The following is a 26,266-nucleotide window of genomic DNA, read 5'->3' as shown; positions in this document are numbered from 1 at the left end:
GTTTTTTTACATTTTATCTTCCCTACTGAATTATTTAGTTTTTTTGTACAGGGAAAGTACTAAGTTTCAAATACCGTTGTGAGGAGTATAAAATTGTAAGTAGAACTAATAATGTTAATTTTCATAACGGTCTAAAGAGCAAGCCAAGTTAATGATGAGTAGAGAGATTAGTTATTTTTTCCGGAATGGATAACAATATTGACATGACAAGTTAGCACTGTAATGAGTTATTATATCTAGACATATTTAAATTCCTGTGTTATTCTCAGAGAGCTAGTGACCCTTTGCTTGTGGTAGGCAAGTCTGACTTGCTTGGCCGGTTGCTTACACAAGCCTGAATTCCATACTGGTCATAATTACACACATTAGTGTTCCTTTAAGTAAAGGTTCTGAACGTTCACTGCATCTTACAGAGCCCAGTTCCTCTCGTAGAATCACAAACTCTCTAACTACGTACTTCTAGATCCTGAACTACCGCAGACAGGTCCTTTTTCTTTACGTTGGCCCCTACTTAATAGGCCTTGGATAAGTGAACCCATGGGTGAGTACTTCCATTTGCTAATTCAAAACTTTCCTTTCCATTACTGTATCTAAATCTCAAATCTTTCCTTCATTACTGATATCAAAAAGGCTTGTCTTTCATTTACAGCTAGATGGTGATAGATATTTCTTAAGACATTTTTTAACCTAATCTAGGGGATAATAAATCTCATTTTACTTTGTGATTCTATGTATGCAAAATAATATTAAAGTCTCATATACCGTGTATAAAAATTTCTGAAAGTTGGGTTTTTAGACGAACATTCTCTTCATGTCTTGTTTCCCAAAATATACAGTCGTTATCTTTCATGAAAACGCTCAACAGAACACAATTCATATTTCATTTTAAAACTTTCTTTAAACAACAAATTAATCAATTATAATTTTCTATTTAAAGGTTTCAATAAAAACATTGTTGCTAAATAAGCCCCAGAAACTTGCAATGGTAGCAAAGCTTATGAAAACAAAAACACAATATAGACTACTCACTACTACAAACACCACAATCATGCTGTTAAACAGTCAAGCAATAATACAAAACAAATATTACATTAAATTCATAGGAGCTGATCTTTTAAAAACACAAGCAATATCACAAGCAGAAAATCTAACTACAAAGCATGCAAAAAATCTAATCTAATTTTAGTGAATCACAAGTACTACACCTGAGCGAGCAGTCCGAGCTGTCCTAGATAAAAGCCTTGAAATACTGAACAGGTGATCAGGCAAGCAGAAACAGTATGCAACACAGTAAGCAATGACAGAGAAGAGTGCCTTTAACAGCCAATTCAGGTAGAAAGGGAGACGGATTAACATCTGAGAGAGGCCGCTTGCAGCCAAATATTCAATGGCTACGTGACCTGTTCTTTCAACACCAGATAAATCGCATCCATCACCCATTTCACACTTCTTAAGAGTACCTTGTGAAACAAGAAACATGTGTTTGGCAATATGACTGCTGTAAACAAAGCAATCCCTGCTTCAGTAAGGACTGCTTTGCGAAATAAAAACATTCTTAAACCAATCTTATGTTTCACTGATACAAACCACTGCTTTACAATACCTATTTTTATAATTTGGGCACTTGACAAATCCTGAATTACAACTGATTGTTAGTGGTTATTAACTGGCTGAGTGAGGCAGGGTTTCACAAGAGGCTTCACCTCTTGCTCACGAGGCATCAACATTTATCACTAGAATCTAGTTGGCAAGATGAAGCATGCAACCAATCAATATGGTTGAATGCTTCTTTTGAAACAAATGGATTAAATTTGTGAAAGAGTAATGATATTGAAGAAACGTAAAGTACTCAAGTTAAAACCAGTGTTTTAAAAACCAAACTTCTATCAAAGATGAAATGATTGAAAGAGATCTTTCTGCATAAAAGTGAATCATGATTGATGAGATTATCAAGCTGGAGTTGAATCCTATTCATGACCTGTAGGGGGAGATCACTTCTTTAAAATACCTGCAGGCCTACAAGAAGTGATATTTGATTGTTGTACAATTTTTGCACTATCCCCCCCCTCCCCCAAGAGAGAGAGAGAGAGAGAGAGAGAGAGAGAGAGAGAGAGAGAGAGAGAGAGAGAGAGAGAGAGAGAGAGAGATTGTTACAACAGAAATGATTAAAAATAGGAATTTTAATTAAAACAATTATTTCTAAACTAAATCGATGTTTATATCACTTCTTCTCTGGAAGCTTGGTTTAATATATATTTAATGACAATGGGCTGAAAGCAAGAAATATAAATCACATTATTGTAAAACAAGATTACGTAAATCATTTCTTATAAAATTTAAAATGTCTTTTGAGGTATGGAAGGCTTAAAGATTAAACAAGACTAAAACAAGAAGCTCTTCTTTGTAATTGATAATTAACGATTCTACCCACAAAGAAAAGGTTGATTGATTGATTGATATAAAGTGTTCTTGCATCCTGACATCTAAGGTCATTGATGCCGTTATCATTTATTATATATAAAAAATAAAAGCATATTCAATTAGAACCATAAAAGTTGAGATGTCATTATAAAAGTTAAATAGTTTATCAGAAGACCTGCTTCTGAAATAAATCTAAAAATGCCACTTGCATAGTAGGACACATGTCCAAGAATCTTGGCAAGAATGAACCTGACATCCTCATCTCGAGCCTCAAACAGATACCTATTCCTTAAGTTGCAATAATTAGGGCATTCAGTCAACAAATGCTTCACTGTTAAAGGTACCAAACAATCGTCGCAATACAGTTGATGTTGGCCCTTTAGCAGAAACTCAAGTATCAGCTGAGTGTGACCAACGCGAAGACGACAAAGAGTAGTCTCCTACTTTTGGATCATCATATTATATCTCCAAGGGGATATGACATTCATCATTTCTCTCATCTTATTTTGAACCAAACTATCACAATGTTGTTGCCAATTATCATATACCAACTTCTTAATGCTAGGTAAAAAATCATTACAAAGAATGGGATACCTTCTTTGTCCATAAAGAAGGGGAATTGAGAGGTACGCATAATCTTGAAACCAGCTGTTAGTAAATACTTGAGGAAAAAACAGAATCAGAACTTAATTTAAACAACCTATTTTCAGGATATGGCTCAATTTCTTGTTCATCCTAATGCTCCTGTAACAAAGGATAACCCAAAACATAACACTTATCCCATTTGTTTACACTTGTATGGGAGCTACTGGCTATTAGCTTAAGTTCAAAGTCAAGGCAAAGCCTTTGTAACACAGTCTCTAGTGTACTTGGAATATACAGTAATATTGGTTTGTAACTCAAAATACTCGTAATTTTGTACAGTATAAGAGCATGAAATTTCAAATCTGTATTTTTTGTGGACAAGTACTAACAAGATTAGCATGTGTATCCATACGCCCAGCATACAGAGTTCACAGGCTTTTTTCACCATCGTGTTATCATATTAGCTCGCAATGCCATCTTGCTCTTTCATTCTTCCAGCAGCACTATTAACAGAATCATCTAAAGCTCATTTTTGGAATTATTCTCTGTTGAGTTGTGATTGCTATTATTCATCATAAAATCATTATGTACTGTATTGTAAAGTTAACAGTATTGTGACAAAAATCCTTAACGTGATTAAAAAAGACGGTAGCAAGAAGAAAAATGTGCAGTCGACCTGCAAAAATGTTATATTTATACTGCAACATTCACAACTGGCAGTTACAATTCTGAACAATGAAGACAATATTGAAGCATTAGACGAAATTGAATAGACGCTGTCATTGATGGATCAATGGCAACATAATCTTAACACTGAATGTTATCTATTTATTTGGATTGATGAGTAGTTATAAGGTGGTACGGTTACTGAAAACACTATTTATAAAAAAAGCAATGATATTGGAGTTGATTAATGGGTAGTATCAAAGGACTGCAGACATTTAAACTTAGGATATAAAGAATGGTGGAAAGCCTGCAAAATTTTATAAAATATGCATTTGTCAAGGCAAGTGCTGAATCTATTTAATACTGACAATACGGAGTTGCATGAAAAAGGGATTTTGACGAAGGAAAAATCTATTTCTGGGCGAGGAACCTTAAAGCACCATTTTAAAGGTATAAATACTGCTAAATATACCAGAGAAAAAAGTTGCATGGAATGCCAGGAATATATCTAGCTCGCTCACCCTTAAAGGGTGTTGGTATTAAAAAGTGGGGCTAGTGATACCACTACCAGAGGTCAATTTCCAATTAGACTTCTCCCTCCTCAAAATCCCCCGTTACTACGAGGTGTCATTCACTACAGCTACTGCCCCCCCCCCCCCCCCCCCCCCCCCCCCCCCCGCACACCACCACCACAACCACTCGAAGCAGTTGACTATAGATAGATGCCTCGTCTTAAACCGAATGTAAGAGTATAAAAAAAAAAAAAAGATGACCAAGTGTCCAGAAAGAATAGCAGTTAGTGAAAGTGAACACAGTTCAAGAGAGAGGACTCTCGGTATTTTATCCGAAGTTTTTATGGAGGGAGATTCTCCCTTCAAGCAGTAACCCCTCCTCCTTCTACTCCTTTCTCATCTCCTGTCCACAAGCTACGGATCTACTCATAGTTAAAGTCAAGTTAATTTGTCAATATTTCTATCTTTTTATTGTGAATTATTATTCATTTGTATTCATTTTTTGTATTATGGATAATAAATTGCACTTTATATAACATTAGAAACATTTAAAAATGAGTGTGTATGTGTATCTATGGTTGTGTAGAATGCGTTGAACGAATCCCCCTCATTTTTTCATGGGAAAAATTATTTTTGTTTACAAGCCTTTCATGGTTAAGAGCTTGCTCCTGGAATGAATTAAATTTGTACAACCAAGGTACAGTACTACTGTACTGAACTTTAGTTTGTGTATTTCTTTTACATTTTGTCTTTCTCTACGTCTAATATACATTTCCTCTTTTCTATATTTCTTTCACTGAATAGAAATAATCATACTATTTTAAGTCTTCTACTTAGCAAGACTCATTTCAGCAATAAAAGTACAAGTGTTTACACTTACACATATCAAGTTAATGAACAGAGCATACAGCCATCCAAAAACTTAGACACAGATCACCTTTATCTGAAATATCTCCTAAAACATTAAAGTGCTGGGAAAATCATGCAATATGAAATGAGATCCATAAATAAAAAAACAAGGTTGCTCAAGATTGATCTACAGTAGTTAGTGGAGGGATATTAGGGACAAGATTACCAATTCGGTCTTCTGCCTTGCAATCTAGTTGTCTAAAATAGAAACTAGGAATCGAGGGATGGCTAGGGTTTAGCAGCAAAAGGACCTAAAGTTATAACAGAATTTGAGGTTCAGCGAAATGCTCTCGACTGCAAGGTGCAGTGAACACTCAAAACCCCTACTGAATGGAACATTATTACCACAACACCAGACTTAGGAAGTCAGGTTAGGGTCCGCAACCTGCCAGGTAAGATCAGAATTACTGTTTAGAAGTACAAGAAAGACACACCAGCCTTCTGAGATTTTCTAAAAAAGTAAGCTAAATATGTTAGAGATTTGAAGTCCATCACTATCAAAACTTAGTTGGTTAGGTGTGTATTAGAGAATGGTGCTGGCATGACATATTCATTAAGATCCCCACAACAAAAAACTACCCTAGTCTTCTATGGATTTCCCCTTGAACTAAGAGCAAGTTTCATTAGTACTCAAACTTGACATATACTTTCCCTGTGAGGAACAGTGAGGCAATCACACCTATAACAACAATAATTTAAATTTAAGTACTATCCTTGAGCAGTAATTGATAACATATCCAGAAGAACACAACTTACAACAGAATAAAACTAATGACAATCTGGAAGAGGTGTACAATGTCAAACAAATGCAATAGAAAAACTGAAAAAAAGGAGGTCCTGACACTTGTTTCTTACCATCAACTGCTAGAATGCATCATTACTAGATGCGTGTCTCTTTCGAAAGGAAAGAAAATTTATTTTTGGGGGGGATTAAATGTCAATAAACCAAGCTTCAGGAGAAGAAGCATTATGAACATAAGGAGAGGTACATGGAAATAATAAAATACTGTACATCTACAATTGGCTAAAAAAGATAAACTACCTAATAGACATGATATCCCCTTTCACATGTCTTCAAGAAATCTTGAAACTCTTAAAGTGGTCTTCGTGGTCGCTACATAAAAATCATATACTGGACAATCGGTAACAAGAGCATATAAATGCTGTGTGTTCTGAAACCTTGCAAGCTCTTAAACTGTTATGGCACGAAATTAAATAATGCAAGTAATTAAAGCAGCATTTTCATATACACACTGAACTTATTCAATTAACTATGAGCCTCTGGTACTGTATGTCTGTATGAAAGAAATATATATCCTTACTATCTGTACTTACAGTACTAAATTTCTTTGCTGTGTACATTGCAGAATGTTGTTATAAGTTTACTGTACAGATATGAATAATAAGTATAGACTAAACAAATGACAAATCAATCACGATGCCCTATAGCACAACATGTCACTAATCTTTAGATAAAAACATAACTGGATGAATTAAAAACTCTTTCATTCACATACAGTCAAAGATTTGAAAACTGAATACCAACATTCACTTCAGACGATAATGATACCGTATCAGGCTAAGAGACCAGTGAAGGGCAAAGGATTAGCAAGAGAGAGCTGCTGTACTTGGTTACCTAATAACCACTAACAAAAAATATGCAATTCAGAAACTGGTCAAAACGCAAGGACCAATGCAATTGGTATTGTAAAAACAATAGTTTTTTTTTCTTACATTAACACGCATGCATTTTCCAGAGCACAAAGACTCGTTATCCAAAAATGGTGCACAAAACTTCAAAAAAAAAAAAAAAAAACAAGCAATGGTTTTCATTTCATTGTTACTAAACAACAAATATAAACATTTCTGAAGGATAAAGGAGGCTTTGAAAAAACTCAATATCACAATGTCTATCCATAAACTTGGCAAACCTGTGTTTGACAGAAGTATGTGTGAAGAGTTTAGCAGTGCGTTGTTTGCTAGACAGCCATAGGTCAACACAAAAGAGAAATAATGTTATGAATACAAACCCTATTGATCAGAAAACATCAGTTTCTCACTGTCTTAAAATATTTCTTCAAGTTTTAAGAAAATGTAGACAATATAGTGAAATGTATATATTAATATTCTTATTTATGTAATACTTGTATACAGCCTGAATTAGTGAACTCGTGGAAAATGCAAAGATATTTCTGTTAAGTATATAAGAATTCACAAGTTAAAAACAATCTACTTACTGTTACTGCTGCTGACAATATCAAAAGCATATGAATGCAATCACCATGTAAACACCTTTTAATACAAAAACTCACCAGATACTTTAAAAATTAAAAATCAAGAATTTATGAACTGAATAATAACACTGTCTATTTCAGAGGTTTTTGTGTAAAAATTGCAATATATATGGCAAACCTTGAGCATCTCTGGAGGTGATATTCAAAATAAAAATTAAGTCTTGTTATTTTTAGTGGGAAATAAACTACTACAATCAATACACTCTCTAGCAAGTTGCAAGTACAAACCAGACATGTTTATAACCTTACAAAACACAAATGCAGTAAATGAGCACGGAATACAAAAATCAATAAGTAAATGATTCAAACAAAATGTAAGAAACTCAAAGATAGAAGTTGCATGTTAAGAACTAGTATTCATCCTAGTCTATATTTAAATATATGAGAACTTGCTTGTAAAGAACTAGTATTCATCCATCCTAGTCTATACTTTAATATACATTACTATCACCTTTGTACAAGACCTAGCTTCATTCTAAGGATCACAAAATGATTCTCATCAAATGATGACTTATCACTGACAATTTACGCTTTCACTTTATTTACCAAAGAACATTCCTCTTTCCAATTACCACAGCTGATATTAGCAATCCATTCACTCAAATAAGGCAGAAAATTTCCAAAAACTGAATCCCTAATGATTGGAATTTTCATCATTTTGATTTAGAATTCTCTGTAATTACTTTGTATCTATTGGATGTCTACTATTCATCTAATAACGCCACAACGCTTATGATGAACGGAAAAAAAGCAAAGGAACAAATATGGGATGAAAAGTGGCCTTGAGGCTAGTGTGACACATGTGTATGGATGACTTCAGACATATGTATTGAATTTAAAAGTGTTCCATACAATACTTTAAGATTATAAAAAAGAAGTAATTATTGATAAAAAAAAAAAATTTTACAACAAAAACAAATGGGAAGAAACGGAAGTGGAGAACCACATTATGGGAAACGCTGAACTGAGGAACGGATTGAAAGGGCAATGAGAAAAATAATCGCAGCTTGGATGAAATAGAAAAAACAGATATTTACTATCAAAATTAATCATGTAAATACCTCTAGGTCACAGTGCATATATTGCATCTACAAAGCAAGAGCTTTTGATGTTTAACAAAAGTAAAAAATTCTTTAAATATCCTCTCCTTCAGGGATTGCCAGTGTAGAAGCTCCAACCAAGGGGAGTAGCCCTTGATTGAAACCCACACAGCTCCAACACCACCTCTTGGTCCTAATTTTAAGTCAACAGAGGCCTCTATTACTATATAAACAACTCCGTGTTGGAAGAGGAGGAGGCTGTTATGTGATCCATAAGCATCAAAATAATAAACAATGTTATTAGAATTAAGTCTATTTTGATATTACCTCTAGGTCACAGAGTTGACTCCAACACTAGCCTGAAGGCAGGAAAGTGTAAATCAGACAACAAACTTAACATCCATTTCATTTCATATCTACTGAATTACGTCCTCAAAAATTAAATCCAATAAGTATTGGGAAATAAAACCTAAGAATGAAAAGAATCGGGCTACCTTCTTTTCAAAATGAGAGCCCAAGCCTCGGCCTATCCATTATCCTAGATCGTTCTTATCGCTCAGTTTTTTACCTTTAAGTAACCTAAATAAATTATGTGTGGTTTAGCTACGAAAATCTGCAAAATTGTAATTTTCTTGCCTAATATAACATTCAACAGAGGAAACAATACAAGTAAGATTAACTGAATTGCCCATACTTTCACAAAGATCACAAGTATGAAAAGGCCATTCATAAAGCGTGCCTGAGATAGCTGCTCTAATGCCTATACCAGCAGGTGAATAAGAATTGATAATGTATTGCGCAGGCCTTCTTTGTGAATGAAATAGCAAGACAATAAATGCTTGAACTAGTGCTTGAAAGGGACTGTTTCTATTATAAAAAGATGGCCAAAAACAAATAAGAATTCCTCTTGGAGCCCTTATACTACTCATTATACAGCCTGCATACTGAATGTAAACATTCAGCTATGAACTCAATCCTAAACCTTGTATATATTGTAGCTCTGACATGTGTTGCTATGCTACTCCTACACTATTATATAATGAACAGAGTTTTAATGATAAAATTTCTTATTTCTATACTCATCTGATATTCACATTGCTTTTTCTCCAGAAGCTCAGTTTAATTGACATTTACCCCTAAAATTTTAAAGAATTTAAAAATTTCCCCATTTTCTTTCCCTTCAATAAACGCATGCTCTTAGTAAAGGACGGAACTTTCTAGCGGCAAGTGATAACTGATGTGCCAATGTCACTTTGTCTTCTTCAGTTTTGAAGTTGAAATTATCCCTCTTCTAAACACCCCAAGGAAGTGGGGAGAAGCATGGGCATGAATGTGAACATCAGGTGAGTATAGAAATGAGAAATTTTATCATTAAAATTGTGTATAGTATTTCTATCAACCTCCCCTAAGAAGTAATGATCAGCTAAAGATTTTTTTATGTCCAAGAACAAATTATAATCAAGAATAATCATTAAGAAATCCTGCACTTCTGAAATTTTGTTTTTATTTTCCCTTTTCACATAACAGTACTGTAATGTGAAATATTCTCAACAAGAAATCTCCCTACCACTCTCTATAAGACTCCCTTGGAGTGAAAGAAACAAATTTTTGAGAAGTAGTAGCCACAGAACGGAGGGCGAATATGATGGCGTCCAAGAAAATGACATGAAGAGCATCACTTTAATATCTGAAGGCCACCTGAGTAACCCCATTTTCAATTCTAATTTGATCTAAAAAGGGCACCAATACTAAAGTATTCATATCAAGTTTCTGTACATCGGAAACTTTTCTAACCATAGATGAGCAGAGCTGTTCCAAATATTTAACCATAAAATTCCCGAATACTACAATAGCCTCCAGAGACCCATCTGAAATAGTCTTATCTAAACAAACTCCTGTAAATAACCTAAGAAATAAAAAAATATTAAGATCTGCGTGATTTGTCAACTTTTTACATCAAAAGTGTAAATGTAATCCCCACTATGGATTCTACAAAAGAAAAAAGATTCAACTATATTCCCCATTCTATAGCCAAGAGAACACATTTCTTTGCTCAATTAACAAAAAATAACCTGCATTCAAGGACAAGGCCTTCCTTTTGCTGACACTATAATGGAATTAAGATAAGCTGCTTGCTTGGCTACAGCAAAGTTGGGCAGATGATGTTTTATAAATTAATCCGTGTTTTTTCAAACGAAGAGGTCTTAACAATAGATGAAAAGAGTTAGAAGGAGTATTTTCCATCATCTCCTCCTACGCCTATTGACGCAAAGGGCCTCAGTTAGATTTCACCAGCTGTCTATACCTTGAGCTTTTAATTCAATACTTCATTCATCATCTACTTACCACTTCATAGCCCTCAGCCATGTAGGCCTGGGTCTTCCAACTCTTCTAGTGCCTCGTGCCTTGGGGATTGCGAAGAGCATGCCCAAACCATCTCCATCTACTCCTCCTCATGATCTCATCCACATATGGCACTCAAATAATCTCCCTTAAAATTTCATTTCTAATTCTGTCATGCCATTTAACTCCCAATATCCTTCTGAAAGCTTTGTTCTCAAATCCACTAAATTCTAGTTACTTCCATGAAGTAACTAGAATAATTCATTTTAGAACCAGCAACATTCAATGACACGATGAAAAATGATATTTTGATTATAAAATAAATTTTTGAATATACTTACCCGGTGAATATATAATAGCTGACGTCTCCGAGGGCTCGACAGAATTCAAAAACTCGCGAGCGATCGCCATGAAGGTAGCGGGTGTGCCCACCAGCGCCGACTATCGGCCAGATACCTCATATACATGTAAACAGCTCCAGTTCTTCTCATCCCGCTGGGTCTCTATCAGGGAGGAAGGGGGGGCCTTTAATTTATATATTCACCGGGTAAGTATATTCAAAAATTTATTTTATAATCAAAATATCATTTTTAAATATTAAACTTAGCCGGAGAATATATAATAGCTGATTCACACCCATGGTGGTGGGTAGAGACCAGTATTAATACAGTTTACGGCGTATATGCTTAGAGTTTTTGGCAGTTATATCATAACCAAACCCAAATAAATATAGGTACCTGGTAAGGAAGCTGACTCTAACGATTACTCTGCCTTGTTAGTCCGCTTTCCTCACGAAGCCCAGCCATCCTCTTAGGATGCTGAAAGACTCCCAAGAGCTGAAGTATCTAGGGCGACAACCCATACAACAGGACCTCATCAAAACCCTTAATCTGGGCGCTCTCAAGAAATGACATTTGACCACCCGCCAAATCAAAAAGGATGCGAAAGGCTTCTTAGCCTTCCGTACAACCCAATTAAAAAACATTTCAAGAGAAGATTAAAAGGATATTGGAATTAAGGGAATGTAGTGGTAGAACCCTTACCCACTACTGCACTCGCTGTAACGAATGGACCCAGTGTGTAGCAGTCCTCATAAAGAGTCTGGACATCTTTTAAGTAAAATGACGCGAATACCGACTTGCTTCTCCAAACGGTCGCGTCCATAATACTTCGCAGAGATCTGTTTTGCTTAAAGGCCACAGAAGTTGCTATAGCTCTTACTTCGTGCGTCTTAACCTTAAGCAAGCAACGCTCTTTTTCACTCAAGTGAGAATGAGCCTCTCGGATTAAAAATCTAATAAAATATGACAAAGCATTCTTTGACATAGGCAATGAAGGCTTCTTAACTGAGCACCATAAAGCCTTAGATCCACCTCGTAAGGATTTAGTCCGAGCTAAATAAAACTTCAGAGCTCTAACTGGACACAGCACTCTTTCAAGCTCGTTGCCTACGATCTCTGACAGGCAAGGTATATCAAATGACTTAGGCCAAGGACGAGAAGGCAGTTCATTTTTGGCCAAGAAAACCAAGCTGAAGTGAACATGTGGCTTTATCTGTAGAAAAGCCGATGTTCCTACTGAAGGCATGGATCTCACTGACCCTTTTAGCCGAAGCCAAGCACACTAAGAAAAGCGTCTTGAGGGTGAGATCCTTCAGGGAGGCTGAATGTAATGGCTCAAGCCTGTCGGACATTAGGAACCTTGGGACCACGTCTAAGTTCCATCCAGGAGTTGCCATACGACGCTCCTTAGAGGTCTCGAAGGACTTAAGGAGATCTTGGAGATCTTGATTATTGGACAGATCTAAGCCTCTATGTCTGAACACAGACGCCAACATGCTCCTGTAGCCCTTAATAGTGGGCGCTGAGAGGGAGCGAACATTTCTCAGATGTAGGAGAAAGTCTGCAATTTGGGCTACAGAGGTACTGGAAGAGGAAATGGATGATGACTTGCACCAGTCTCTAAAGACTTCCCACTTCGACTGATAGACCTTGATGGTAGATGCTCTCCTAGCTCTCGCAATCGTTCTGGCTGCCTCCTTCGAAAATCCTCTAGCTCTTGAGAGTCTTTCGATAGTCTGAAGGCAGTCAGATGAAGCGCGGGGAGGCTTTGATGAAGACTCCTTACGTGGCTGCCGTAAGAGATCCATCCTTAAAGGTAGACTCCTTGGAACGTCTACCAGCCATTGAAGTACCTCTGTTACTCACTCTCTCGCGGGCCAGAGTGGAGCAACCAATGTCAACCTGGTCCCTTCGTGAGAGGTGAACTTCTGCAGCACCTTGTCTAGGATCTTAAAAGGTGGAAAGGCATAAACGTCCAGGTGAGACCAGTCCAGCAGGAAAGCGTCTATGTGAGCTGCCTCTGGATCTGGAACTGGAAAGCAGTAAGTCGAGAGCCTCTTTGTCAGAGAGAGTAGCAAAAAGATCTATGGTGGGTAGACCCCATGTCATCCATAGCTTCTCGCACACAGTCTTATGCAACGCCCACTCCATGGAGAAGACTTGTCCTCTTCTGCTGAGGCCGTCCGCCAAGACATTCATTTCTGCACAAATCTCGCCAAAGGAGAGATGTTACTGCCTTAAAAGGAGTTCCTTCTGATCCGTGGATCAAAGAACCGAGCCTTCCAGACTGTCCAGTGGAGCTCCCTAACCCAAATCCGCTGCATCTGAAAACAACACATGGTTTGGGTTCTTGATCGCAAGAGAAAGACCTTCTCGAAGTCTGATGTTGCTGTCCCACCAAGTCAGACATGTCTAGACTGAGTTGGAGATTGGGAAAGAGATACTCACTAAGCCCTTCTCCTTGTTCCAATGTTTAGGTGAAATAGGAAAAGGCATAGGTTGAGTCTCCCCAGAGAGTGAACTACTCCAGCGATGAAAGAGTTCCCACGAGGCTAGTTCAAACTCTTACAGAGCAACTGTTTTTCTCTTGCAAGTGAAGGACTTTTAACAGAGCTTGTTCCATTCTTGCGGGAGACGAAAAGGGTCGAAAAATCAGACACTGTATCTCCATTCCCAAAAAAAGAATAGTCTGGGATGGGATACTGTAAGTTACGACTTCTCTACGTTCACTATGAGACCTAGCTCCTTGGTTAGGTCTAATGTCCATTAGAGGCTCTCCAGACAGCGATATAATGACGAACGCCCTGATTAGCCAGTCGTCAAAATAAAGGGAGGCTCTGAATCCTCAAAAAATGTAGAAAGCTTGCTACATTTTGCAATGGCCTTGTAAAAACAAGAGGAGCAGGAATGAGGTCGGAGTACAGTGCTCGACAGTGGTACATTACTTTCCCGTCCACAAACCTCAGATGTAGTTGAAAGTTTGGATGAATCGGGATGTGGAAGTATGCATCCTGAAGGTCGAGAGAGACCATCCAGTCGCCTTCTATTAATGCTGTCAAGACAGCTAGATAGACTTCATCGTGAAGTTTGTCTTGACAATGAACACATTGAGCGCACTTGCATCTTACGTACTCCTGCAGTGAACGTGGCTGCCAGATCATTGGAGCCATCCCTGATAGTCTTGTTCCTGTAGAGAACGTGGCTGTCAGATCATTGGAGCCATCCCTGATAGCCTTGTTTATGCATGACATAATTGTACAGCAAAACTTCAAACGCTCGAAAAACTCCTAACAGGAGATGGTCTAGCTCTGAAGCCGACCATAAAATCTTGGAGCGTCTCATGGCCAGGCGCCAGGGAGAGTCTATGAGGCTTGAGAAGTCTATCTGGGCAGAGGCAGGAACTCCCAAGCCGAGAACTTCTCCCGTGTCATACCAGACGCTCGCTCTATAAGCCAGTTTAAAAGGAGGGAAAGCAAAAGCTGTCTCCCCCAAACTCCTCCTGGTATTCAACCAGTCGCCTAGCAAACTTAAAGCTCTCTTAGAAGAGCGAGAGAGCACTAGCTTAGAAAACAACGGCTTCGAAGTAGCTAGGCCTAGTGTAAACTCTGACGTTTAGGCGAACGAGGAGCAGCAGTTACAAAATGATCCGGACAAAGATCCTTAAAAATCAGCATGATTTATTTAAAGTCCATAGAGGGCTGAGCAGCTTTAGGCTCCTCTCCGTCTGACAGAGTCCCCAAGGGAATATCAGTAGGAGGGGGATCAGCAACTTCCTCATCTGAAGGAACCTCGTCCGACAATTGCCGAGTCTCAAGCAAGGGAGAGACCTGCCGTGGTGGCAATGCTTGACAAGCAGAGTCCACACGCAAAGGAGCATCAGTAGCAGTCAAGGACGCTACGTCATGTAACTGCTTAAAGGACTGACCAGCAACAACAACAGGTGCGGGAGGACGCTCGACGTCAAGTCGAGACTGCCTTGACTGCCTAGATAGAGCAGTTAAAACAACTCTTGACTGCGGTGCTTGACGTTCAACGTCAAAACAAGGCAACTGTAGCTGGTTGGCGAGCGTCCTGAACGTCAACACGAGATTGCGGCAGCGGCTGAACGTCAACACGAGGCTGCGGCAGCGGCTGAAAGTCAACACGGGACTGCAGCGAGTCATTTGGGCGGCTGACGGCCAGAGTCTCGTTTAGTGTAACAGCGACTCGAAAGCGAAGGTTTATTGTGAACCTGCTCAACGTCATACTTCTCCATAAGGGAGGCAAGCTTAGTCTGCATGTCCTGCAGGACAACCCATTTAGGATCAACAGGAGTCGGGACGGGCCGAGACGACGGTAACGTCTGTGTTGGCAAAACATTGCCTTTACCGCGACCCTCGGACCCCGTGTTACGCTTGCGTTTAATAGGCGAATCGTCTTCCGACGACTGCAAAGGGTCAGAGCTGTCCCCATGGCTACAGCCAGGACGCTGGACCTGTCCTGAATGGACTGACTTCCGCTTTAAGGGTCTAGAAACTTTGCTCCAAGATTTCTTTTGCGAGAAGCCTTCGGATGACGAGGAGAAAAACAGCCTCGCTCGTCTAATGGTAGGGGCGATCTTGCTAGACACGCCCGATACCATAGAGGGAACGTTTGTTCGTTGGTTAAAGCCTCTCGTCCCCATAAGTCCTACGACATTACTTCTCCCTGGAGCATGGGAGCCTGAAAGAGGTATCGGACTAGGTGAACGACAAGCACGAACAGACGAACCCTCGGTCGCAACACTAAAAAAACACTTTGCGCAATTATCACTTTATCACTACGATTTTCTGTTTTTGCACTTACTTCACTGAAATCGAATTTTTCAATAATTTCACATTAGGCATGAATAAAACTGATTTCTACCTGAAGCATGCAATTCTCCCCTACATCAAAAGGTTATAATTGCGAAATAATTCGTATAATGTAAGCACATTAATACAAGCAAAAAACAGTAAACATATATATCGAATAAAACGGAAATATATAAAGATAAAAGGATCAGTGACTGGGGAGGAGACTAAACACTAGTTCATTAAAAACTACGTTTTCAATCTCTCACCGTACAGTGCCTTGGGACGAGAATAAAAACTAAAAACGTTTTATCCTTTCTCCCCGTACAGAGACTTGGGACGAGAGTAAAAAACTGACTCGAGAACAACGTTACTCGCTTAGGACGAGAATAAAGATCGGAACGTTCTCTCTTCCTCTCTCTCTCTCCGTCTCTCTCTCTCTCTCTCTCTCTTGATTTCACACCGAAGAGAAAAGCCCACTCACCTTTCGTCAATAAACAGGTTATTTGACCAAAGGAAAAAACTGAAAGGACTAAGAAATTGAAAATTAACAAGTTCCTTTAAATTAGTATTTAAAACATTTCAGTTTGAAAGAAGAATGAACAAAACGTCAAAATCGATTTACTCTTTCTGCAAAGTGAAACCGTGATTCTCTCTTTCTCTATCGTAACGATAGAGCGCAAACTGCGTAGCATAAATAAACCAAACGTTAGTTCATCTTTGAAACAGCACGAAGACTATTCAAAGAAAATCTTTCATAAAATATCTACTAAAAAATATTCATTTAATAACTCTTACAGAGCAAATGATTTAAACTTAACGAAAATAAAAGTTGAATGGGCTCAACGTTGTTTAACTTCGGTTTCCAAGTTAGGACCGCCTACTCTCGGACTAGGGGAGGAATAGGTAAGGCCGCATATAAACAAAACATTAAAATTTATATTGATGTTTAGTATAAATGGAAAGCTAATCGAAGAGGCCTAATAAAGGCGGGTGAGATATAAAATATATAGAGGAAAATCTATAATTAACAACAACAATTTATAACGTGATAAGATAATTGCTAAAAGCCTAAAACACACTTCCGTACACTAAGGGAAGGGTCGGCCATTTTTACTCTATGGAAAAAAACCAGAGATAAAAGCAAGGGCAAAACACTTTTACTCTCCTTTCAAAAGCATTTCTTTTGAGGATAGTATTGAATAATCCAACACGGCGAAAGCAATAAAACCAAAACCAAGTACTTCACCAATTGAGTAGAAAACTCGAGGTCATAATAGCGAGTGGAATCGACTTGTCGATGAAACCGACAGAGAAGAACTGGAGCTGTTTACATGTATATGCGGTATCTGGCCGATAGTCGGCGCTGGTGGGCACACCCGCTACCTTCATGGCGATCGCTCGCGAGTTTTTGAATTCTGTCGAGCCGTCGGAGACGTCAGCTATTATATATTCACCGGCTAAGTTTAATATTTAAAAACGAATTATCTCCATATACCTGGATACAATTCTACGTAACGACTGAAACGGAGACACCTCACATGATTTAATCTCTTATTCTGCAACTAAATGATTGTGCTCCATAAATCATCCCAACTAGAATAAAAAAGCCTAACTGTTCCTTTGTAAAGCTTGACCCTTTGCCAAGTAAAAGACTTGTTATTACAATGGGAAATGCCAGCATCCATTAACACTACTATAGAAAATATAAGAGCTTGTGGCCAAGCCTACACAAGGTTAATCCGGACTGCCACTCAAAACATGATGCAGCCATTTCTAAGCTCATACTAAAGATTCACTAGATTTTAATAATTGCAAGTAAAAGTTCAAAGGGACCACCCGATATGCTATATCGCTAATATATGTACAGAGAGGTAAAACATGAGCGCTAACTTCCAAAGGCGAAGGGATATTAGGATCTTGACTACTAGCCCGTACTCAAAGCTGTATCGCAGCAAAAAACACAGTGTGTAATAAATGATGAGGTAAATATAAAGCAAATACTAAAAATATAACTAAGCAAAACATAAAGTACTCACTCTTCACTGTAAAGTATTTGAGAAAACAAAGAGAGGAAAAAGAAAGTGATTAAAACAATAAAACAAGTCATACCCAAGTACAGTACTACGAACTTAACAACTCATTAACTAGCTAAAATCAGGAAATGAATCTTCCTTCACGAGAACTATATGAATTTTATAAAGATATATGCACACAAAAAAAACAGGAATGAAGCAAGACTGCTAGAGCTACATTCTTAGATAAAATGACAAATTCGAAGATAATTTGTATTTTTCCTAACCATACAAACCTTAGCTATTTACAAAGGGTTATTACTTTTAGCGTAGCTGAAATGGCGAGCCATTAGAATTTAACAAGGGTGTATTACCCCCGCGCTAGTTAGCGGGGGGTAGGGGAGTGGTAGCTAGCTACCCCTCCTCCCCCTCACACACAGGTGAATACTCACTTTCACTTAGAGGTAGGACTTGTCTTGGGGGACAGGGCTGGCGGGCAAATATGTGTAAATAGCTAAGGTTTGTATGGTTAGGAAAAATACAAATTATCTTCGAATTTGTCATTTGTTCCGTAACCGAAATACAAACCACGCTATTTACAAAGGGTGACTTATCCCTTAGGAAGGGTGGAAAGTCCCCAGCCATACTGGCTTTGGCTTTACCCGGGGACTCAGAATCCGAGTGAGTCGCACTCGAGAAAAGGAGTCCCTGCACCTCACAAGTTCCTTGCACCGCAAGGAACCATGTGGCCTACGTAAGCTTGTGTGTGAAGGAAGAAGTGTGACCCGTCCTAGGCAGTTGACCTGGAGTTCCAGAAGGAACTCTGGGTTAAGACGTTCCCAATACCACCTCGTCAGGGTATGGGGGACGCGACAGTATTGACTCAATACTCGGAACACAAGGAAGCATGGTTTACCTGCAGAGGTTCGAGGTCAGCTATGCAGAGACCAGGATGCTGCTTCCCCGTAGAGGGGATGATGAAGAAAGAAGTAAGGGCCAGACATACTTCTTTCGTTCATGCAGACTAAAACCTGATAACAATGCCCTCAACCTTCTGCTACCTGTCCAAAAAGGAGCCTGAGGTTAGACCAGCTGTTGTGTAGCCACCACAGAGCGATAGAAAACGTATCGAGACTCCTGTGGGTCACGCCCTGCAGGAAGCGGGCTGCGAAGGTCATCAGACGCTTCCAGACTCCAGCTTGTAGCACCTGCGTCACAGAGTAGTATTACTCGAAGGCGAGGGACGTTGCGATGTATCCAACATCGTGCTGTAGGGCGACGTGACGGGGGAGGGTCTGAAGACAGGTCGAGATGAATGTCCTTGAGTCCGGGCTGAAGAGGTATACTGGTGACTCTCCCCCCATGTCCTCCTTGTGTTCCCAAATCGGCTGCAACTGAGGCCAAACTGCAGCTGTTCCCAGCGCTAACCTCTCGATTCCTGTACTGGCAAGAAAGAGAAGGTCTTGGGACATCAGACACAGAATGGAGACTCGAAATCTTGAATGAATCGGACCGAAGGGTCGGGACCCTCAGATTCTGAGTCTAGCCAACAACTCAGGAGCGAGCCTGAATGTTGCCTTCCCCTCTTCCTTAGAAAGGGGGGGAGTAGTAAGAGACCAAGAAGATTGCTTACACACTGGCCGTGGCCAGAGTGAGCAGAAGACCCAAGGCGGAATACAATCCGAGGCCTGTCGTAAAAGGGTCTTGAGAAGATCTCTTAAAGGACTAAAAGTCCGAGCCATGCTCCAAGTTGGAGGTCTTCCTCCGACTAGGGCAGGGACGATCGTAGCTTCGCATGAGCGAGGATAGATCCAGCGGGCAGGAAAAAGTTATTCCTTTAAGCCTGAAGGTCAGGGAAAGGCTGAGCGACAGGCTTCATTGCCAAGAGCGGAAAGGAGTTTCCTCCCGCCGAAAGGCAATAAGACCGTTATTGCTGGAGAAGAGGCCTCACGGGAAGAGGTATATCTCCCACGGCACCAACCACCTTAGACTCTTCACTTTGCCTGGGAGACCCCTGTGGATGACTATCGCAGATGACGCGACCTCCGTACCGCGACTGTAGCGGGTTGTCTCTTCTAGAGGAGGAAGCGTAGTGTCTCCAGGCATGAAGCCGAAGCGACGCCCCGGTTCGGGAGAGATGTCGCAGTGTGGTTGCTTGAGTAGTCTGCGCCGTGGGAGAAGCTCTCCCGGGAGTTCCGTCAGGGGAAGCAGAGGGTCCAGAAACCGTTCTGCGCATAGTCCCAGTGGAGCTCTCCCATTGAAAGGTTGACAGACAACCTGGTTTTGTTGAGACCCATTGTCCGCAGACAAAAAGGAGGGAAGACGCAGGCGTCGAAGTTGTTCCACCATCACCGGAATGCATCTTGCCAGAGTCTCGGGGTCTGAGACTGGGGGGAAAACTAGCGGAAGCTTGAGGTTCCAAGCTGTCGCGATCAGGTCCCCCAGACCAGCACTTGCTGGTTACCCAAGGTCAAAGACCCCTAGGTACACTCTCTCTATGAGGCTCTGCTCGGATAGTCTGAGAGAAACATTCCCCTGCCTGGAATGAGAGAGCCGATGGTGGAATTGAGAGAATCTCAATCATCCCGGTATCTCTACTGCAAGATGTGAAGGTGTGAAAATGCGTCCCCTGCTGGTTAGCATGAAGTCGACACGCAACGGGGCGACTTGGCAGGAGCGGTAGGATCTGAAGAGGGGCCAGACTAAGGCCCTTAAGCCTGCCTGAATGATGGAGAGGTATCCTTCAGGTCTTGACCATAGGCCTGGACCGGAACATGCCCCCCCCCCCTTTCCTTTGACGAGTCCGAGAACCGCATCAAGAATGTGGGGAAAGGACGAGAATATCCACTACCATCAAGAGGCTCCATAGGTCAACACCCATTGCAGGTTTAATAGTTCCGCTGGTCCCATAGGGCCAGGGAGTCCGGTTAAACATTGCCTGAAGCCACCGGAACTTGGATCGCCCCACATGGAACTTATCCTGAGGCGACCGTTCGGACTATAGACGGGTCAATGAGGAAAGAAGAACTAGGAAACGTTCCAAGGTAGGGCTGAAAGCTCTGCTTGACTGAGAACAGGTACTGCGACTCTCCTCAGTCTTGCCACAGTCAACCGAAAGGAAGGCTCGGAGGATGTGGTAACAGAATCTGGCGTCCCCAGGTGGTCACCCATCCAAGTACCGACGTTGCTTAACCTCGCTGGACGGACGAGAAGCGGGGTTTCCAATGTGGTAAGGCGGTTGACTCAATATCATGGCCAGATACTCCAGATGTTGAGGCAGAGGAAGAGAAGGCTCCAAGCAAAATACCATGAGCCCACACTCATGGTCAGCATTCGGAAGCTTTTCCCGGCGCTGAAGAAGGTCGAAACCCGAGCCTACCGGAGTTGACCAGCCCTCCAAACAGCAGAGGAGGCGGAAGTCTGCACCTGAGCGGCCAAGAGGAAGGCAGGGAGAGTTCTCTGGGGAAACAAACCTGCTATGCCACGGCGGGATAGCCACACTGCATCATAAGCAGGAATACTTGCAGTTTAGGCTGAATTCGACGAGCACCCTGGAAGATGGATGGAATGGAAACTGAAAGTACCCGTCCTTCCGATCCAGGGTTAAAGGAGTCCTGTCGCCTCGTTACCAGTCTGATCGATTCTGCTGGTCTACGCTGGCCGAAGTTTGTTCGACAAACTTGATCAGGGCTGAGAGGTCGACTATGGACATCCCCTCTCAGATCCTTCCTTACAAGAAAGGATCGACTGAGGGGGCCGGGGGTGAAGCCGTCGATGATCCTAAGGAAGACCTTCGCCTAAGGTATGGATCATTCTGCCCAACCGGGCAACTCTGCTGATGCTATGGCATAGAGGTTCAGAGACACTGAATTCGCTGACAGAGACGTCAGGCGCGATATCCTTGGCTACTCACAGAGATTGTGCGGGAATGGGCATCGGGAAGCTGTCATTCGGATGAGTAACCTTAAGCATCCTCCCAGCGAAAAAACCTGCAATCCTAGAGTTCGTGAACTCCTTTTAGGACTATGCCCCCCCCGGGGGAGTCTCCCGTGCCATCTGTTCCTGACAGGAGGAAACTGCAATTGGACACCTTGTCCCAGTTGTCGTAGCCGATAACTTAGGCCGACGTGGTTGAAAGAAAAGGGAGCTGGAGCCCTGCAGAGTCTGGAAGAAAGCGCCTTGGAGGAGTGGAACCGGAAGTCGATTTACTCCGCACAGCAGATGTCTAAGTCTCTGTCCTTGGGCAAAGACAAAACTCTTCTCAAGGATGGAAGGGTGTCTGAGGTCGTTGACCTCCACAGATGAGACACCCGAAGGAAGCCTTCAGTCAGCGCGTCCAGATGGTACAACATCGAGCTTGTCCGCAAGTAGATACTTAACGACGAAAGGCCAAGGTGCCTGAGCTCGAGAGGAGGAAAGTACCCTTGATCTTCCTGTAGCTTCCTTGAACCAAACCTCGGGCCGTAACCGAGGAGGGAAAGAACCTGGTAAGCTCCCAGAGGAAGAGGTAAGCAGTCACCCCTTGTCCAATGGAGAAATCTTGAACGGAAAGCCCCCCCGCCAAAAATCCTTCCAGGGCGGGAGAAGGAGAGAGTACTCGTGCAGGAGAGGGGACCCTCGAGACCGACCTCTTAGGAACCAACTTCGCCCTGGGGGAAGTCACCACGAAGTCCACTCCTCTCTTTCTCTTCAGCGTAGGAGAGACAGCCGCTGGTTTGTTACCCTGGCCGGTGAGTGCTGGTTTCATAACCCTCATTAATGCCCGTGCCAGCGGATCAAACCATGTCTGCTGCTCCAAGGACACAGAGTCCGAAATCCTCGCTAAGGTGAAAAGGATCGGGCGATCCTTTGGAGAGGACACGACGGTTCCTGCCTGAAAAGAAGGTGGGAAGAATGCTGTACTGACCTGTCTTCGTCCTGCACTACCAACCTGTGCTTGGATGGAGGTGATCCCGAGTGCCGCCTAGGAGCACGCATCCCTGCTGCTACCACCGGCTGTGGAATTTGCCGCGAACTATGGTCGCGCGAGGGCGAACGGCCGCGCAAAGGCGAATGGTCGCGCGGGCGCGCAGGCGAGTGGTCGCGCGGGCGCGCAGGCGAGCGGTCGCGCGGGCGCGCAGGCGAGCGATCGCGCGGGCGCGCAGGCGAGCGATCGCGCAGGCGAGCGATCGCGCGGGCGCGCAGGCGAGCGATCGCGCGGGCGCGCAGGCGAGCGATCGCGCGGGCGCGCAGGCGAGCGATCGCGCGGGCGCGCAGGCGAGCGATCGCGCGGGCGCGCAGGCGAGCGATCGCGCGGGCACGCAGGCGAATGGGCGTGAGGGTGGGCAGGTAAATGAACACGTGTTCGAGGCGACGAACGCAAGCGATGGCGTGACGGCGAGGGATCGTGCTGCCGCGTAGGTGAAGAAGATCGCTGGCGGTAAGCGATGGCGAGCAGCATGTGTAGGTGAATGATCGCGTGATAGGGTGCGATGGTGATCAGCATCCGCAAGAGGGCGAGCGTTCAGGGTTGTGCGATGAGGAGCAGCATGCGTAAGCGGGCAATCGTGCAGGGTTGTGCGATGGCGAGCAGCATGCGCAGGTGAATGATCGCGTGAAAGGGTGCGATGGTGATCAGCATCCGCAAGAGGGCGATCGTTCAGGGTTGTGCAATGAGGAGCAGCATGCGTAAGCGGGCAAACGTTCAGGGTTGTGCGATGGCGAGCAGCATGCGCAGGTGAATGATCGCGTGAAAGGGTGCGATGGTGATCAGCATCTGCAGGAGGGCGATCGTTCAGGGTGGTGCGATGAGGAGCAGCATGCGTAAGCGGGCAATCGTTCAGGGTTGTGCGATGGCGAGCAGCATGCGCAGGTAAATGATCGCGTGAAAGGGTGCGATGGTGATCAGCATCCGCATGAGGGCGATCGTTCAGGGTTGTGCGATGAGGAGCAGCATGCGTAAGCGGGCGATCATGCAGGGTCGTGCGATCAGCATCCGCAGTTGAGGGTTGCGCGATGGCGATCAGCATCCGCAGTTGAGGGTCGCGCGATGGCGATCAGCATCCGCAGTTGAGGGTCGCGCGATGGCGATCAGCATCCGCAGTTGAGGGTCGCGCGATGGCGATCAGCATCCGCAGTTGAGGGTCGCGCGATGGCGATCAGCATCCGCAGTTGAGGGTCGCGCGATGGCGATCAGCATCCGCAGTTGAGGGTCGCGCGATGGCGATCAGCATCCGCAGTTGAGCTAGTAGCTGGCGAACCATGTTCCTTCAGAAGTGTTGGAGAACGTTGGCGTGCCAGCTGTAACACACGTGGGCGATCCGGAGATCGCTGGCGAGCTGATGATCGCTGACGAGCTGACGATCGCTGGCGAGCTGATGATCGCTGACGAGCTGATGATCGCTGACGAGCTGATGATCGCTGACGAGCTGATGATCGCTGACGAGCAGAAGGCTACGCGTGGAAGCCTGCGCAAAGAAGAAGAGTCCTTGACCCCGACCTGAACCGAAGTTCTAGATCGCGAGGGCGAACGTGGGCGCACAGGGCGCGTAACGGGAACCAACAGGAACCGCAGGGAAGATCATCTTGAAAGCGCTGACGAACAGGAGAGCGCTGATGAGCAGAAGGGCGCGCAGGGAAACCCTGACACGCAAGGGAAGAACCCCCGTGGGGGCAACCCTTTGCCCCGAAGGGATCGTTGTCCGCCGGGAGACTGATGTCCGTCGGAAGACCGCTGTCCGTCGGGAAGACCGTTGTCCGTCGGGAAGACCGTTGCCCGTCGGAAGACGAGATTAGACTGCTGTCCATCTGCACCAAGACGGAAGATCGAGAAAAAGAAGATGTAGGCTGCAAACGGAGATTCAAAAAGGCGCCTCAAGCACCCTTATAGGGAGATGAGAGGCCCTTACGACGAGGCGGACGGAGGGCCTTACGGCGAGGGAGGCCAACAGCAACAGCAACAGAAGAAACCTCCGAAGAGGAGTCTCTATGAGTGTACTCTCTCGCGAACGAAAGAGAAACACTTCGTGGAAGAGACTGGTCAGCCAGTGACCTAAAAGGGGCAATCCTCCGAAGAGGAGCTCCTGCAGTTGCCCAGCCCCTTGAGCGAAACTGCAGGTGCGACCGCTCAGCACCAAGAGCATAGTCGCACGAAAAAAAGGCAAGAGAAGAACCCCCCAAAAGAGGAAAAGCTCAAGCCTGGACAGGAAAAAAACTTCCCTCGGAAGGAAAGTTATCCGCCCAAGGAGGCAAGCCTCCTGACTGTTCTAAAATGAACTGGAGAGCTGTCCGACGACACGGGAGTACTACCAGTAGAAGGAGACACGCCCCTGACGACAATACAAGGGGGGAGGCAGCAACAGCCGAATCCCCAGGACTCAACCAGACAGCTCACACCGTTGCTATATTACAGAAACGAACTAGATCGGTAACTGTAAAAAAATAAAACAAATAATATTAGTACACATTCATTCCCCCGGGAAGGCTCCGAAGAGGAATCCCGAGGAAAAGGAACAAGAATTACACAACAGGCACGTGCCCTCACAACCACTTACACTCGCGGAAGGAGAGCTGTAACCAAAACAGAATTATAACAATTATAATTATGTAACTATGTAATTATGTAATTTAAAAATGAATGAACACTAAAGAAAAAACGAAAACCCCGAAAGGAATCGTTCTACAAGCTGAAAAATTAACAACTACAATTAGATTCATAAACTAATTGAGACAAAATGTACGGCGTAGCAACCCCACCCACACGGGAAGGAAGCTACAAGGGCGTAGTAAAACATAGTAAAAGGGTGAACGACCTCAAGAGAGAGAGAGAGAGAAAGACCGAAGTCAAACTCGATCGCAACCCATAAAATTAGGCCGTGGTGGCCTAACTGCCGAGGCCTCCACGTAGATATCGTACACTACACACACACATCTGGAAAGGAAACTTACTTATTTCTATACTCAAATATATATACAAACATGAAAACATGTTTACATATATATTGAGTAAAAGAAAAGTAAGCGATTAAGTAAAGACAAAACAGACAATGGCTGCCAAGCGAGGACCAAGACAGAGACGTCTGTCACAGTCCGAGCCAAAAGTGAAAGTGAGTATTCACCTGTGTGTGAGGGGGAGGAGGGGTAGCTAGCTACCACTCCCCTACCCCCCGCTAACTAGCGCGGGGGTAATACACCCTCGTTAAATTCTAATGGCTCGCCATTTCAGCTACGCTAAAAGTAATAACCCTTTGTAAATAGCGTGGTTTGTATTTCGGTTACGGAACAAATAAATATTACAACACTGGAAATCAAAATTCTGGATAAATAATGATTTTTTTTTTTATTTAGCACT

General features: G+C 42.9%; 1 protein-coding gene across 8 annotated transcripts in view; it reads right to left on the bottom strand.

The window, feature by feature from the left end:
* The window catches only part of LOC137618056 ((E3-independent) E2 ubiquitin-conjugating enzyme UBE2O), a 286,319-nt gene that overhangs the window by 103,987 nt on the left and 156,066 nt on the right, over positions 1-26,266 (bottom strand). For 6 of the 8 annotated variants that reach the window (XM_068348010.1, XM_068348011.1, XM_068348015.1 and 3 more), the window contains one exon: positions 1,206-1,460. The exons of the other annotated variants lie outside the window; for them this stretch is intronic. In XM_068348010.1, the coding sequence (XP_068204111.1) occupies positions 1,206-1,460 (255 nt within the window). The remainder of the gene's footprint in view (positions 1-1,205; positions 1,461-26,266) is intronic. 8 annotated transcript variants of the gene reach the window in all.

The sequence above is a fragment of the Palaemon carinicauda genome, chromosome 24 (genome assembly GCF_036898095.1).
Source record: "Palaemon carinicauda isolate YSFRI2023 chromosome 24, ASM3689809v2, whole genome shotgun sequence".
Taxonomy (NCBI): Eukaryota; Metazoa; Arthropoda; class Malacostraca; order Decapoda; family Palaemonidae; genus Palaemon; species Palaemon carinicauda.
Note: the sequence above shows the minus strand (reverse complement) of the source record. Positions and strands in the feature narration are given on the sequence as shown.